Raw genomic sequence first — 16,556 nt, 5'->3', positions numbered from 1 at the left:
ATCCGACCTCAGACCCTTGACAGTTACTAGCTATGTGACCCTGGGCAAGTCACTTAACCCCAATTGCCTCACACACAGAAAAAATCCTGCCACACTTACTAGCTATGCCAAGTTATTTACTTCTTCAGTGTCAGTTTCTTCATCTGTAAAATGGCACCTACTTGTTGTGAGGATCAAATGAGAAATTATATGCAAAGTACTATGGACTTATTATTATTATTATTATTGTTTCCACTATGTCACACTGCCTCAATCTAGTTCTCTCCTTCACATAGACAACACGTAATTAGAGCACCCAAAATATACAAGGATTTGTGTAAAGTGCTGAGGAGTAGAGAAAGCTGAATAACCCTCTCAAGAAGTTCCCTCTCTTGTTAGTCTCCCTAAACTCTTTTGGGGTAACTGAGTTAAGGAATCTAATTTAGTTAGATGTCTGTATTTGGGGTAGAGCTAAAGCAGAGTTACCTTGGATAGGATACCCCATTTAGGAGCTGGTTCTAGCATCAATTAATAGTGTCTAAGGGTTATAAGGGTATTCTATGTGCTACCATTTTTCCTATAGGTGACATGATATTCTATGGGCACAACTGTCTTAGACAGACTTGGAGAATGAGGCCATCTAGAGAAGCCTTTTAGCTTTGGGGAAGGGGGATAGAGAGGATGGCTTTGAAAACAGGACTCCATTTTGCTTTGATCTAGTCCAGAAGAAGAGACATGACGCCAAACTTCCCAACCCTCACCATGTCCAGAACTCGCTGCTCCTGCAGGTTTGTGCCAGGAGGGATTTTGGGGATTGGAGAAGTCTGGTATCCTGTTGACTTTTCTGTTTTTGAGAAAGAAAGAAAGAAAGAAAAGGTCAGAGAAATTGATGGTCTCTGAGTTTCATGTGTGTGTGTGTGTGTGTGTGTGCGCATGTGTGTGTTTGTAACTGGTTAGACCTTGGATTTTATTTCCTTCTCCTCAGTGCAGCTAAATTCATACATTTCTGTACTGGACTTCTCATGGATTCTGCATGGAAGATGTGGTTTTGGTGGGCATAAATTTGCTAACTGAAACCTCTTTCCCCTTCCTGCCAGTTACTCACACCTCCAGTGGGATAGAAATTGTGAACTCAACTGAAAGGAAGAAAGCTCCCTCCCCATATGCATCTCCTACCTTCGAATCCTGCCCATTTCACTTGGTGTCCACTTGCTCAGACTCTGTGTGAGAACTCTTTCTTTGCCCTCTCTGTTTCATAGTCCACACTGTACCTTCTCCTAGGGGAGTGTGGGGAAGATAGTCCTCCTCTGTCTCCCGGCTTGGTGGTGGTTTCTCAATGCTAGGCTTCCGTCCCACTGGGGATAGTAAGGGCACAGGTGAATCTGGACTGGAGCTGCTTTCCCTGGACATAGCCCGGTGGTGCTTGGGTCTGTCTCTAGGATAGGAGAGAAAAAGAGGAATGAGGATGGCACCAAAGCATCTTGGTGGGACTGGTTAAGGTAGACTAGTCTTAAATATAAGCATAGTCAGGGGCTCTTATGTGGCATGATTTGAGAGTTGCTGAGAATGAACATCTGATCGCAAAGATCATAGGACCATAGAGTTTTAGATTTGAAAAATATCGCAGGGAGCACTAATATAATTGCCTCAGTTTACAGATGAAATAGCTGAAGTTCAGAAAAGTGAAGTGATTTACCAGAGGCAGGGTGGTGACACAGTGGATGGAGACCTGGAGTCAGGAAATCTTGAGTTCAAATCCAGCCTCAGACACTACCTAGTTGTATGACCCTGGGCAAGGCTAGTCACCTAATCTCTGTTTGCCTCAGTTTTCTGGCACACAGTAGATATTATATAAATTCTTATTCTTTTTCCAAGATCACAGAGGTAATAAGTGGAAAAACCAGAATTCAAACCTAGGTTTTCTAGGAAAGAGTGAATGCTCTTTCCCTTACATGCTATACTGCCAGCTCTACTGTTTGTGAACTTGGACAAGTAACTTCATCTCTCAGAGCCTCAATTTCCTTACTTGTAAAATAAAGAGTTTGTTCTAGAAAACCCCCAAGGTCCTCTCCCTACCTCTAAAATCCCAGAATCCCATAATTCTAGGGGAAAAAACCCAATAAACTTTTTCCTCCCCCAATGGTCCATGAAATCCCACCATTACAGTTCCATTCTTTAAGGTTAAGCACTTGGCTTCCTAGGTCCTCTTTTAAAATGTAAATATTTCCCTTTCCTCCAAATGAATCTCAGTTTCCTCTTCTGAAAAATGGGGATACTTGACCTATCTGTTTGCAGGGTTGTTGTGAAGAGAGCAGTTTATTAATTTTAAAGTGCTCTGAGAGTAATTATTACTTCTCTTATAGGGAGAGAGATTGGACCCATAATTTAATTACAATAGGCAACTCTGAGGTGAGGAAACTCCCTCTAGCATTGCAGATTGGCACCTTATCTGCAATTTATAGCTGTGGAGTATTGTTTTAGCATGTCCTGATGGGGAGCCAGATGAAAATGTAATTGGGAAATATCTAAAAAAACACACACAATAAAACATAAATGATGTTACTCTGTGGTTTTCTAAATCAATAGGCAGCTATTGATAAGGGATACTTATGAAGAGTTAGTGGTGCCCATTGCTATTTGAGTTTGACATCACTGCTCTGGACCATTGGTATTAGAAACTGATCAATATGTAAGTATCTCTGCTGCTGCCTCAGTTTAAAAATGTAATGTTATCGATGTTTTATTTTATTTTAATTTATTTTGTTAATTTTTTTCCAATTATATTTTAACTTCCTTTCATAGCACGTGCCTGTTTGACACCTCTAGTCTAGAGCACTGAGAAGTGACTTGTCCTGAGTCACACAACTCTTATGTGTCAGAGGCAGGTCTTCCTGGTTCCAAGGCTTGCTTGCCCTCCACTACACCACATTGCCTTTCACTATTATTATTTTTGCTGTTGTTGTTCAGTCATTTTCAGTCATGTCTTCATGACCCCATTTGGGGTTTTCTTGGCCAAGATATTGAAGTGGTTTGCCATTTCCTTCTTCAGCTCATTTTACAGATGAGGAAATGGAGGTAAACAGGGTTAAGTGACTTGCCCAGAGTTATACAGTGTCTGAGGTCAGATTTGAACTGGGGAAGACAAGTCTTCCTAACTCCTGGCCTGGTGCTCTGTGCACTATGGTGCCATCTAGCTGCCTGCTACTATTATAGTTTTAACAAATTAATGGTTAATAGCAACTGAACTGCACCACCTTTCCCCTTTCATGGGAATAAGGTGACTAGGGAATTGTCTCCCAAGATGGAGATACAGGACCCATTTGCCCAGACATTGGTGGGGTAGAGGGAGGGTGGATCAGTCATAACTCACTCCAAGTTTCGAAGTCTCTTCAACTCTTCCTTCAGAGCTTTGTTTTCTTCCTTCAGCCCATTCATTTCATTGGCTATGAATAAACAGGAAAAAGATCATCTTGGCTTGGGGAGGTATTAGAAGCAGAGGAGCTTTGGGCTTGTCTGTCCCGGGAGTGAACTGCCTCTATGTAGATAGTCAGGTACTTTGAGAGAGCTCATCGCTGTCTGCTGTAGTTCACTTGCTAGAAAATATGATAGCAATACCCCCCTAAATAACCTCTTAAGCCACTAAATTAGTGCCTCAATGGGATGTGGATCATTATCTTTTCTTGGGCTCTGAGTCTCAGTTTCCATATCTATAAAATGGGGTATTGGTTTTACCCATCATGGTGGACAACATTGGGTTGGATTCTCTTTTCTCGTTTGCCTAGTAAATCATGGCAAATGGAGTGATCCAGTGGTTGGGAAGGATTCTCAGGGGCAAATGGTAATTTCAGTGCAGAAAGGGAGTGGGGAGAATACAGAAGATAGGAATCACAAAATTGTAGATTTGGAAGTGACCTTGGAGGTCATCTAGTTCAGATTTTACTCACACAGTTCTCTCCCATCTTTACCTGTTGAAACCCTTGCTTTCTTTTTTTTTTAAATCATAAAAGTATTTTATTATTTTCTAGTTACATGTAGAGATTGTTTTCAACATTTGTTTTCATAAGATTTTTAGTTCCAAATTTTTCTCCCTCCCTTCCCTCCCCCACCCCTAAGACGGCAAGCAATCTGATATAGGTTATAGATGCACAATAACATTAAACATATTTCTGCATTAGTTATCTCGTGAAAGCAGAATCAGAATAAAAGGGGAAAACCTCAAAAAAGAAAAAACAAAAACAAAAAAGGAGCAATAGAAACCCTTGCTATCTTTCAACCCCAATTCCAATGCCACCTCCTCTGTGACACTTCCCTGGATCCCCGACAAATGGAAATTATCTAGTCCTCTTTTTGTTTTTGTGTTTTTTTTTTTTTTTTTAGTGAGGCAATTGGGGTTAAGTGACTTGCCCAGGGTCACACAGCTAGTAAGTAGTAAGTGTCTGAGGCTGGATTTGAACTCAGGTCCTCCTGACTCCAGGGCCGGTGCTCTATCCACTGCGCCACCTAGCTGCCCCCCTCTAGTCCTTTTTTGAAGTGTATGAACACTCATTTTTATGTTTCCTATGGACTTAACATTTATTTATTGCATTTCTATGTGTTCCTGACTCCACTGAGAGCTCTTTGAGACCAGGCCCATACTTTCATTGTCTTCCTCCCTTCCTTCCATTGAATTTAGGGGCCCAGGGATGATGAAAAAATACAATCACAGAAACAGAATGAGGAAAGGACAAGACTCCAGCATTCAACCGGCCTCCTCTCTTTTTTTGTTCATTCCACAAATGCTCCACAATGTGCACAAGACACATATGTACACGTGTGTTTATATACAGACATGCACATACACATGGACATATACACGGGCACACTCACCTGTTCTTACACATCCATACAGCATCCTCCCCCACTCATGCAAGCATAGGTGTACACACACATACACATGTTACTGTTCAGTTCTTTCATCCATGTCTGACTTCATCACCCTATTTGGGGTTTTCTTGGCAGAGATAATGGAGTGCGTGGCCATTTCCTTCTCTGGATCTTTTTACAAACGAGGAACTGAAGTAAACAGGGTTAAGTTACTTGCTCAAGGTCACACAGCTGGTGTCTGAGGCCAGATTTTAACTTAGGAGAGTGGTCTTCCTGATTCCAGGCTCAGCACTCTATCTACTGTGTTACATAGCTGCCCCACTCACACACAGCATGCACATGGTTATTGAAATTGTATGCATGCTAATACTGCATATACGTGCATACATATATATTTATATATACATATATATATACTTTATAGTCATGACTTTGCTTGAACCTCATAATAACTCTGTGAGGTATATGCTATAGAGATCTCCATTTTACAGATGAAGAAACTGAGACTCAAGGAAGTTATATGATTCATTCAGATTCCCATAGCTACTAAGTGGCAGAATTTGAATGCAGGTCTTCCTGCCTCCACGTCCAGCTATTTTTCTGCCACACTCTACTAACTTTCTAAAAATGAACCCTTATATAAGCACAAGCTCTAATAAGCATTTATATGCAGGCATACTCTCACAATACAATCCCTTTTACTTGTGAACACAAAGTCATGTGCCCGTTGACAATCATCCTTGGGATTACTTTTTAGAAAATGCAGAAACCTGAAAGCTTCCAGGAAGGTTGTTTGCACTTGCCAAAGGGGTTTTTCTAAGTCATAGGTCTGAGCATGTGATTCCCCTACTCAATAAGCTCCAGTGTCTCCCTATTGCATCTAGGAAAAAAAAAAAGATTCCTGTTTGACATTTAAAACCCTTGGCAGGGGGCATCTAAGTGGGGCAGTGGATAGACCACTGGCCCTGGTGTCAGGAGGACCTGAGTTCAAATCTGGCCTCAGACTCTTGACACTTACTAGCTGTGTGACCCTGGGCAAGTCACTTAACCCTCATTGCCCTGCAAAACAAAAAACAAAAAAACCCCAAAACCTAAAAACAACAACCCCAAAACCCTTGGCAACTTGGTCCCAACCCATCTTTTTTTTGTGTGTGTGTGTGTGTGTGTGTGTGTGTGTGTGTTTTTTTAGTGAGGCAATTGGGGTTAAGTGACTTGCCCAGGGTCACACAGCTAGTGAGTGTGTAAAGTGTCTGAGGCCGGATTTGAACTCAGGTCCTCCTGAATCCAGGGCCGGTGCTCTATTCACTGAGCCACCTAGCTGCCCCCCAACCCATCTTTCTGAACTTGGTGTGTATTACTCCCTTTTCCATACTCCCTAGTGCAGTCAAAATGGTCTTCTGGACATTCTTCATGTATCACACACCATCTCTCATAGGGTCCGCCTACTTCTTGATCCCTCCCCCATGCCCTGATTACTTATCTCTGCTTCTTAGAATCCTTCATTTCCATCAAAACTCAGCTTAGGCACCATTTTCTACATGAAGTCTTTGCTGAGCCTCCCCACCCCCAAGACCCAGCTCTGAGTGCCCTCATTCAAAAGTACTTTGTCTTATTTCATGTAATCCTGTGTGTGTATATGTGTGTCTATCTATGTATATGTGCACACACAATGCACATGCACCTATACACCCCCACACATGTATATATGTGCATACATACACATACACATATATGTATATGTGTGTGTATGTATACATATACATATTTTTATTTATGGATTGACTTACTGAGGATGAAGATATGCTGCAGGCTCTGAAGATGGGAATTCTCATATTCGTGTTGTTTCTTCTTGGCCAGCTCCTGGGTCACCATACATCTGTCACAGAGGCCGGCCCTCAGCCTGAAATGAGATAGCTAACTAGGTGAATCCTTCTATACCAAGGCTGTACCTTCCTCTCTCCCTCCTCAGGGCTGGCCCATTGGAGGCACCCTTGTGACCATTGGGGCCTGGGAGGAATCCAAGGTTGTGATAACCTAAACATAGTTTGAGATTGGAAAGGAGCCTGGAGTGTGCTGTGTTCATTTTTGGTTGTGTTTTAATCCAGAAAGAGGAAGTCAAGAGATGAGAACAAACCTCTCTGGACAGGTTTCCTCACTTTATATTCTATAGGTGTTACTGAAAAGTTGAGTGTAAATGGAATCTTTGTAAAGAGAATCCTATTTTAAATACAACCAGACAGATTTCTAGGAAAAATACCCTTACAGGGAATTTGTTTGTATTCAGATAGTCCTATTCACAGGAGGCATCGTGGTACAATGGGACGTGAGATTGGCTTCTGAGTCTGTCGCTTACTATCTGGGTATTTGGGGCAAGTCACATCACTTTTCACAGCCTCAGTTCCCTCATCTGTAAAATGAGAGTCATACTACTCAAACTACCTACCTCATAGAACAGGATCAAGTGAGATTATATACGTGTTAACAGTTTGAAGAGCCAGTGTAAAATCTTTAAAGTGCTATATAAATGATTTGTAGATAGCTTTACATACACACATACACATGTATGTATATGCATATATGTAAAGCTATCTACAAATCATATATATGATTATATATACAAACACACACACATATATATAACTGGAAGCAATAACTAGACTCTCCCTTATTTGGTTGATAAATTTGAATTTTCATGTATGAGAATTATTGGAAAAAGTCCTGAATTAAGAATTAGGAGACCAGAATTTTTAGTCCCTTCTTGGCTGACAACTAGCTAGCTGTATAATATAGGGCAAATTGTTTATCTTTTAGTACATTAGTTTCTTCATTTATTTATTTATTTTTTTTGCAGGGCAATGGGGTTTAAGTGACTTGCCTAGGGTCACACAGCTAGTAAGTGTCTGAGGCTGGGTTTGAACTCAGGTCCTCCTGAATCCAAGGTTAGTGCCTTATCCATTGCGCCACCTAGCTGCCCCTGTTTCTTCATCTATTAAAAAAAAGGATAATACACCTACCATGCTCATGGAGAGGGGGAGAGAATAGAGAACCATATGGAGGGGGCAGCACTTTAAAGCTTCTAAAGCTCCATACAAAGGTGAGGTATACAATCACAGATTGTTAGATTATGGCTATATTTTATTCAGTCATTTCAGTTGTGCCCAACTCTTTGTGACCCCATTTGGTTTTCTTGGCAAAGATACTGGAGTGATTTGCTACTTCCTTCTCTAGTTCATTTTACAGATGAGGAAACTGAGGTAAACAGGGTTAAGTGACTTGCCCAGGGTCATACAGCTAGTCAGTATCTGAGGCTGGATTTGAACTCAGGAGGATGAGTCTTCCTGACTCCAGGCCTGGTGCTCTATCAACCTCACCAGGAAAGTGGGACCCACCAATGCTTTGGAAAGGCTCTGTGTTTTTGGAATCTCTTAAGTGAGAAATCATTTCCAAGTCATGTTGTATTCCTAAAAAAGGGAGATTGAGTCTTTAAATAGAAGGATCCTGTGGGGGTACTGCTCATTCTGCTGGGTCCTCCCAACGGGCAGGACTTACCTGTTCTCTAACACCTTAACATTCTCCTTCAGGGCTTTCTGCTGTTCCCGAAGCTGGTGGTTTTTGGCAAATAGTTCTTCAATTCTCTGGGCGTCGCTAATTCAAAAAACAAGGAGGACATAATGAAAATGACCCTTTTCTTTCAGCAAGGAAAATTTCCAAATCAGAGAAGTTCTTTAAGGTTGGCCTGGAGAGGGGAAGGATCGACAATAGGGGGATACCAGCTAGGAGGCCATCACGGTAACCCAGGTGAGAGATGAGGAAGGCCTGAACTGGAATCATAGAATCATAGGGTTTTTTAATTGGAAGGGACCTTGGAGTCCATCAGGGCTAGAGGGAGGATAATGGGTAAGGTAAGGAGGGGATGGATGAGGGAGCTATTTCCAAGAAAGCATATATTGGACATGGTGACTGTGAAGATGTGGCGGACGAAGGAAAGGGAGGAGTCAACACCGAATCTGAGGAAGCTTGGTATGATGGACGGCTAGATGGCACAGTGGATAGAATGCTAGATCTGGAGTCAGGAAGTCCTGAGTTCAAATCTGAGCTCAGACACTGACAAGTTATAAATGAGCTGGAGAAGGAAACAGCAAACCACTATAGTATCTTTCCCAAGAAAACCCCAAATGGGGTCATGAAGAGTTGGACGTGACTGATCGATAGAAACAAATGGTATAATGGAAAGATCACTGCTCTGGTAGTCAGAACATCGGGGTTCAGATCTTGGCTCTGCCACTAACTTGCTGTATGATTCTACCCCAGTTGCTTAGGATCGTTGGATATAGAGCTACAAGGATTCTTAGAGAGTGTTTAATTCAATTGGTATGGATTAAGTGACTTGGACCAGGTCATACGGAAGGTAACTGGCAGAGCCAGGTCATGTGACTTTGCCTCTAGGATTCCTGCCACTATGCCACAGCTGCCTTTCTTAATTTTTCTGATCCTCAGTTTCTCTGTCTGGAGAATGAGAGGGTTGACTTCTATGTGGTTCATTCATATGAAGGATGGAGGACAAATTCCAGTTTGCAAAGGCTGCTTTGCCTCCTCTACCCTCTCCTCCCTATGGGTCCATTGGTCCTATTTTAAGCTTGGTACCCCAAACCTCCACTTTGAATCAGGCCAAAAACTCCAAGGAAAAAGCTCAGCATCCTGCAGGCTTGATATATCTCCTGGGGCTGGGTGATAATCCCTGTGATGGAAAGGATTTTTGCCAAACTCTGATAAGTGTTTCCTTTGAATATTTCATTTGGATCCTTAGAGAGAACACCAAGGTTCAGCCCACACGGCAATGGGGTCCCCTGCTCTGCTGGACTTACCGGCACTTCTCTGTGTTAAGCTCCAACAACTTGTTCTGCAGCCCTGCAGGAAGGAGAGGATATTAGGACACTGAGTGTTCCATTTTAGAACAGACACTGTCTGTTAAGTGCATGGGTGCCTCAGATGGCAGACAGGGGTGGGAATGAAGAGGCTCTGTGGTCCTCTTTTGTGGGAGGAGCTCTAGCTGAAAAGGGCTGTTAGAATTTCAGCCCTGGCACCTTATTTTCTTCTCATCCACAGCAGGAGCCTTTCTTGGCTGCCTTTAACAATAAATTACTGGGGCATCTAGGTGGCACAGTGGATAAAGCACCGGGCCTGGATTCAGGGGGACCTGAGTTCAAATGCAGACTCAGACACTTGACACTTACTAGCTGTGTGACCCTGGGCAAGTCACTTAACCCCCATTGTCCCACAAAAACAAAACCAAAAACAATTAATTACTGTGCTCTCCTATCCAGGCTATGTCTGGGTATTTCTAGAGCCCTCCCTCATTACCCTTGCACTTGTTCTTCCAGTCCTGGTACTCATGGAGGCATTGGGTTTGCACTTGCTAGGCAGCACAGTGGAATCAGGAAGAATCACCTTTATGAGTTCAAATCCAGCCTCAGACATTTACAAGTGTGTGGCCCTGGGCAAGTCACTTAATTCTGTTTGCCTCAGTTTCTTCATCTATAAAATGAGCTGGAGAAGGGAATGGCAAGTCACTCTAGTACCTTTGCCAAGAAAACCCCAAATGGGCTTATAGAGTGTTGGACACAACTGAAATGACTGAACAAGAAAAGTTTGACTCTGCTACTTTCTACACGAATGATCTTGTCTTTTTTCTTGTCTGAAAAATGGAAGGTTTGGATTAGGTAGTTTTGTTGGCTCTTTACAGCTTTAAACCTATAATCCTATATCTTCCTCAGGGGAAGGAGAAGACTCAAAAGAATGGTCCCTCAGTGTGCACCAGCATCTCTGGACCCAGGCTTTATGCACACTTATCCCTTCCATCCCTCATCCTGGGGTACCTTGAGCCTTGTTCCTACCCAAATGAATCCTGCAATTCAGTGATGGGAAGGAGATCCAAAACAGGAGGGTGTGTTCTCTTTTTTCAGGAGAGCTGTTTATTTTATAACCAACAAATGGTCTTTATGAGAGGCTGGCTTGGGGCCCTACCATTTTACACTGCCCTGGATATGATGTCTGCATTTAGTGTCATAGGATCAGGGAATATCTAAGATATATATATATATATATATATCTCAGAAGGTTCCAGCCCTAAAGATTGCATGGCCCACCCTGTGACCGTGCTCTTGTCTCCCTGTAGGCTAGGTCATACCGAGGACTTCTTTCTCGTGGACATCCTTCAACTTGTTTACGCATTCGGTAAAACTGTCCATGGCTGTGACCTGGTCCTAGGAAGGAGAGGAACTTTCTTCCCCTATTCTTCCAGTCGTAGTGGCAACTTTCTCCTGGGTCTTATCTCATGTTAGTCTCCAACCTTAAAAAAAAAAAAGTCATTACATTTAGAAAGTATGAAGAGCAGCAGTGAGGGAGTCACCCAGAACCCATATGGGCCTTCATTTGAGATTAAATGTAAGAATCTGGAGAAAGGAAATATCACTTCTGACTGTGGTGATCAGCAAAGGTTTTTGGGAAGATATGTTCCTTTAACCAAGCCTGTCTACATAGGCAAAGTGAAGTGAATGGTGAACTCTATTCCCAAGGACTTCCTGCTTCTCCGTATCACTCCCCCCAACCCCAACCCTCCAGTATAATGAGCGAATGAATGCATTACTGAAATTGGGAGTTACAAGATCTAGCTTCAAATAGCAACATTTTTTTTCTTTATTACTTGTGTGACTACAGACAAACCCCTTTAGTTTCCTCAGTTTTCACTCTTTATAATAAGAGGGTTAGATTCTGATATCTAAAGTCTTTTTTTAGTTCTAAATGCTGTCTTCCCATGATTCTCTGATCCAAACCACAGTCTTCCAAGCTTTCAGATATGTTATTGGCTGAACACGGAGAGGGCAGATCTGACAACTGGGCTCATTGGCACGATAAATCTTGTAGAAAGGAGAAAAGGCATCCTCTGCTACTTAGGCATTGTGAATGAGAAACCCCCCCCCCTCCCAAGAATCAGTGAAAATTTCAGTTGCCAACCTTAGCAGTGTATATCAGGGGAACACTGAACAAATAAGAAAGTCTGTTCCTCCTACTGGATTAAGGCACCAAAAGTTTTGCCATGAGTTATGGTTGATCCATTTATTTGATGTTCTTAGTTCTACAATAGAGTGCAAAACAGGCTTGTGACTTGGTTGTTGAACCTAATTAACTGGTATTTAACAAAACACACAAGGCAGATTATGAAATCTTTTCCCAAGGTTCCTTTTGGAAACTGACACTGAAGTAATGCCAAAATGAATGCTGAAGTATGTAGGAAGCTGTATTCCAAGAGTAAGGATCATTTTGGGTTAGTTCAGACCTCATTGTGGCCATTCCTTGATTAATTCGTCAATTCATTTATTGAACAAAAAATTATCAAACACCTCCTGGATGCCCAGGTTGATGCTCCTGGAACTAAGAGAGTCAGGAGGAAAAGATGCAACCCCTACCCTTGAGGAGCTCACATGCAGTAGAGCAAGACATGGTTTAGTAGAAAAAGCACTGGGCCTGGACCCAAGAAATATGTTTAAATCTTGGCTCTGAATATTAAAAACAAAAACAAAACTCACAGTGCTCTCCTTCTTTAAAAAAATAACACAAACAAACAAACAAAAACCAAAACCATGTGACCCTGGGAAAGTCACTTAACTTGCTTGTTGTAGCAAATAGAGAACTGGACTTGAAGTCCAGGAAAACATGGATTTGAATCCTTCTTTGGTAATTTATGAACTATGTGACTTTTGGCAAATCCATTAACTACTCTGTTTCCTTACTTATAAAAAGGGGATAATAAGAACACCCATTTCATAGGCTTGCTGTGATGATCAGATGAGAGAATGCATTTGGAAACCTTAAAGTACTATCTAATGCCAGCTCTCCTTATAAAGAGGTTAAATGTGTTGTTTGGAGCCACTCAACTTAGAAAACAAAGATGGGAAGAGCAGATGGAGCAGACTTAATATGCCCAAGGGAGTTCTATGCTGAATGTGCCATGATTTTGAGGGAATTAAGGGGCTGGATGACAACATGGCTGAAAGGTGTCTTGGAAACAATTGCTAATCTTATTATTACAAAAAACCAGGCAGCTAGATGGCGCAGTGGATAGAGCACCGGCCCTGGAGTCAGGAGCACTTGAGTTCAAATCTGGCCTCAGATACTTAACACTCACTAGCTTTGTGACCCTGGGCAAGTCACTTAACCCCAATTGCCTCACTAAAAAAACAAAAAACTAAAACTAAAACTAAAAACCAAGATGATCTAGAAAATATCAATAACTACCGACCCATAATCCTATTTTCCTCATCTCTAAAAAATATTTATAATAATAACTGATATGTATCTGGAGCTTTAAAATGTGCAACACACTTTACAATAATTTCAGTTGAGAGTCACAACAACCCTATGAAGCAGGTACACCAAGCATTATTATCCCCAGTGGTCATTGCCAACCCATATCCCCAATTACCCATGGTCACATGATTTATAAACATCAGAGGTAAGATTAAAATGAAGATCTTCTTGGCTCTGAGTCTAACTTTCTATTCTTTCTACCACACTGTCTCTCCTTTATCCAATGAATCTACACATGTATTGAGGATATTTTCAATGAAGGCATTAGAAAGGTAATAGGCAGACTACAAATAATATTGCATAGTAGACCCACATCTTTTTGGTGAGATAACTGATTGAAAGGTGCAGCTATTTCTGTACTTAGTTGGTTATAACAATTTTTGATTGAGAAGAGAAAAATGATGCTTTAAAAGGTGTCTCTCACTTATATTTTTAAAATACAGGCTTCCCTGAAAGAAGTTAACAGCAGCAATAACTTTAACAGTGCTTTGATTAATATCAAGTAAGGTATAAAACAGTTATATGCTTGCCAAAGATGTTTGCCATAATGATGTAAAGATTAAATCAAAGAAGAATTCTATAGATGGTAAAATTCTCCATTGCATTGATTGCATTAAGATCCAGCGCATTGCAGAGGCTACTCAGTGAGATTCATGATTTTGCAAAGGAGTTAAGTCTAACCATTCATATATGAAAAACCAAGTGGATGATGAATATCTGTTATAAAGATTATTATATGCAGTTGTATGGACAGCCCATAAATATGTATATATATAATATATAGGTACACTTATATAGTTATGTATATATATATATATACATATTATAGATACACATATAAGTATACATCTTCTACAGACACTTTTAATGGATGATGATCTGAGTCCAGAATTAAATAGCAGCAGTAGAACAGGCTAGATTAAATCTGGGAAATTGAACTATGCTTTTAATGACCCCCCAACTCAAGGAAAGTCTATCTTTAAAAAAAAAAAAGCATGTCTAGTGATGCCATGAGTTATAGGATATCATAGTATCTGAAGAATTTTATTTGAGGGTTACCAAAATGGCAATAGAGAGGACCATGGTGGGCACAAGTAGGCTATAGCATAGAGTGCTGGGCCTGAAGTCAAGAAGACTTGAGTTCAAATCTGGCCTCAGACCCTTACTAGTTGTGTACTTTGGGCAATAACTTAACTCTGTTTATCTAAGTTTCCTCATTTGTAAAATGAGCTGCAGAAAGAAATGGCAAACCATTCCAGTATCTTTGCTAAGAAAACCCCAAAATGGGTCATGAAGAGTTGCACATTACTGAAAATTACTAAACAGCATCAACAATGAAGAATTATGCAAAAGTTTCATAAAGGGTATTATTTGATGGTTATAGTACTGATCAAAGGTGGCTATCTTTCATGTAATCAGTGGCAGCTCTATTTCATTCACATGATGTGAAGGGAGGTAGAGTTAAATATCTAGCACATTGGTGGAACCCCTATGGAGGATTTATTGAAGGACATAGACAGTTGTTGCATAAGATGAGCAAGCATGTATGGGCTGTTATCATTGGAACAAAAATGATAAGGACATCAATTAAGTCACAGATCCATTTAAGTATCAAGATAAATGTGAGCTATTGCTCAGGGAAATAGCTAAGAATGGCCTAGAAGAGACCTTTCTCCCTCTACTTTCTTGCTGATTCTCCCTTCCTTTCCCCATCCTTCATAAACACTGCCTCCTCCCATCCTCACTCCTTTAGGAAGGAACACCAAATCCCTACTCTACCAATCTTCAAGGCTACTCGCTTCTTTTCAATGGTGGCAGGCTGGGCTCCTCCAGGTTGGTTCCCATGAGTTGGGAGTCACCATTCATAAGCCTCCTTATAAGATGGAGGAGTATCACGTCTTACCATGCTCTGTCACTCTGATCCTTCTGGTCTTACAAATTGCCCTGTCACTCTACCATTCTGACCCCCAGACACTTCCATCTGTTCTACCAATGCACCCTAAAGGACCACCAGACCTTACCATCCACCCAGTTACTCTAGTCTTAGGACTTAAGGACCTTTCTATCCATCGCGTAGCTGTACCTGCCAATGTCTGTTGTCTTCCCCATCTAAAGTATGAGTCTGAGAGGGTGACTGTCTCATTTTCTATTTCTATCCCCAATATTTAGTGCAGTGTTTGGCATATAATGTGTTTAATGCATCCATTTTCTTTCATTCATTCTTTCTATAAGTTATTATTATTAATGCTACTACTATTATTAAACAATTACATAATCTTTTTTACTGGATCTGTGATTTCCTTGCTATAGGGAACTTCCAGTGAGAAGATTCCTACCTGAGCAAGTCAACAGCTGCTTGTAACTTTTGGTCTTAAGAGAGTTGTTTGAGGTACTAAGAAGTCAAGTGAGTTGCCCAGAATCATGCATCCAGTTCCTGTCAGAAATGGACTTGAAACCAGTTCTACCTCATTCTGAGGCTAGCTCTCTATCCATTGTGCTATGCTCCACAAACACCAATATAAGATGAATGCAGCTGTCTGGGTTTTCTATTTTATCCATGCTATCTGAAAATTACAGGATCATCAGGCTGGAAAGGCCATTGGGAGGCTATCTAGTTCACTTTCCCCTTCAATATAATAGTCTAATAGATTTTTCTTTTTTGGTGAGGCAATTGGGGTTAAGTGACTTGCTCAGGGTCACACAGCTATGGTTATAGATTTTTAAACTGGAAGAGACCTTGGAGTTCATCTAATATAACACCTTCATTTTACAGGCGATGAAACTGTAGCCCAAAGAGCTATAATGACTGATCCAAAGTTATACAGATAGTAAGTAGCAGAGTCAGGATTCGAACTCAGCTCCTCTGACTCCAAACCCAGCATCCTTCCCTTATAGCATATCTTTGAATCTTACCCTACCCAGGTATAAACTGACTCTGTTTTCCTTTAAAAATGTCCAAAAGCAAAGGCAGAAGAACTTAGAATAGGCCTGGAAGAGAACACAGAACAGCAGCATTTTCTTTCCTAGTTTGTTAGTTTATTTGATTAGTGAGGCTTTGTTAAAGGATGAAGTGGATGTAAGATTTTTTTTTGCCCTTTATTTTGTGTGTTTATCTGACTTTTGCTTTTGATGATAGTTTTAAAGTTTATAATAATTAAAAAAATAGTTTTAAAAAGGGTCCTAGGGATCTACTCCTGGCCAGGACTTTGGAGCTCTGCTTTGAAATTGCATACTCCTTCTAAAATGACTCGATGTTTTCATAGGTCTTTTCTTCTGAGTATCTCAAAGTACTTTACAGATTGATTTCCTTGATCCTCCCACTGATCTTTTGTGAGGAAAGGAGGCAC

General features: G+C 41.0%; 1 protein-coding gene across 1 annotated transcript in view; it reads right to left on the bottom strand.

Annotated features, from left to right (window-relative positions):
- RBBP8NL (RBBP8 N-terminal like) overlaps positions 1-11,090 on the bottom strand; it is a 41,249-nt gene extending 30,159 nt beyond the window's left edge. Inside the window, exons 1-7 of the mRNA XM_043985989.1 lie at positions 11,030-11,090; positions 9,708-9,750; positions 8,392-8,487; positions 6,630-6,742; positions 3,350-3,422; positions 1,251-1,414; positions 741-823 (exon numbers count right to left, since the gene is read on the bottom strand). Of these exons, the coding sequence (XP_043841924.1) occupies positions 741-823; positions 1,251-1,414; positions 3,350-3,422; positions 6,630-6,742; positions 8,392-8,487; positions 9,708-9,750; positions 11,030-11,090 (633 nt within the window). The remainder of the gene's footprint in view (positions 1-740; positions 824-1,250; positions 1,415-3,349; positions 3,423-6,629; positions 6,743-8,391; positions 8,488-9,707; positions 9,751-11,029) is intronic.
- Between the last annotated feature and the right edge of the window lie 5,466 nt (positions 11,091-16,556).

The sequence above is a fragment of the Dromiciops gliroides genome, chromosome 2, assembly GCF_019393635.1.
Source record: "Dromiciops gliroides isolate mDroGli1 chromosome 2, mDroGli1.pri, whole genome shotgun sequence".
Taxonomy (NCBI): Eukaryota; Metazoa; Chordata; class Mammalia; order Microbiotheria; family Microbiotheriidae; genus Dromiciops; species Dromiciops gliroides.
This window is presented reverse-complemented; position numbering and strand designations above follow the sequence as displayed.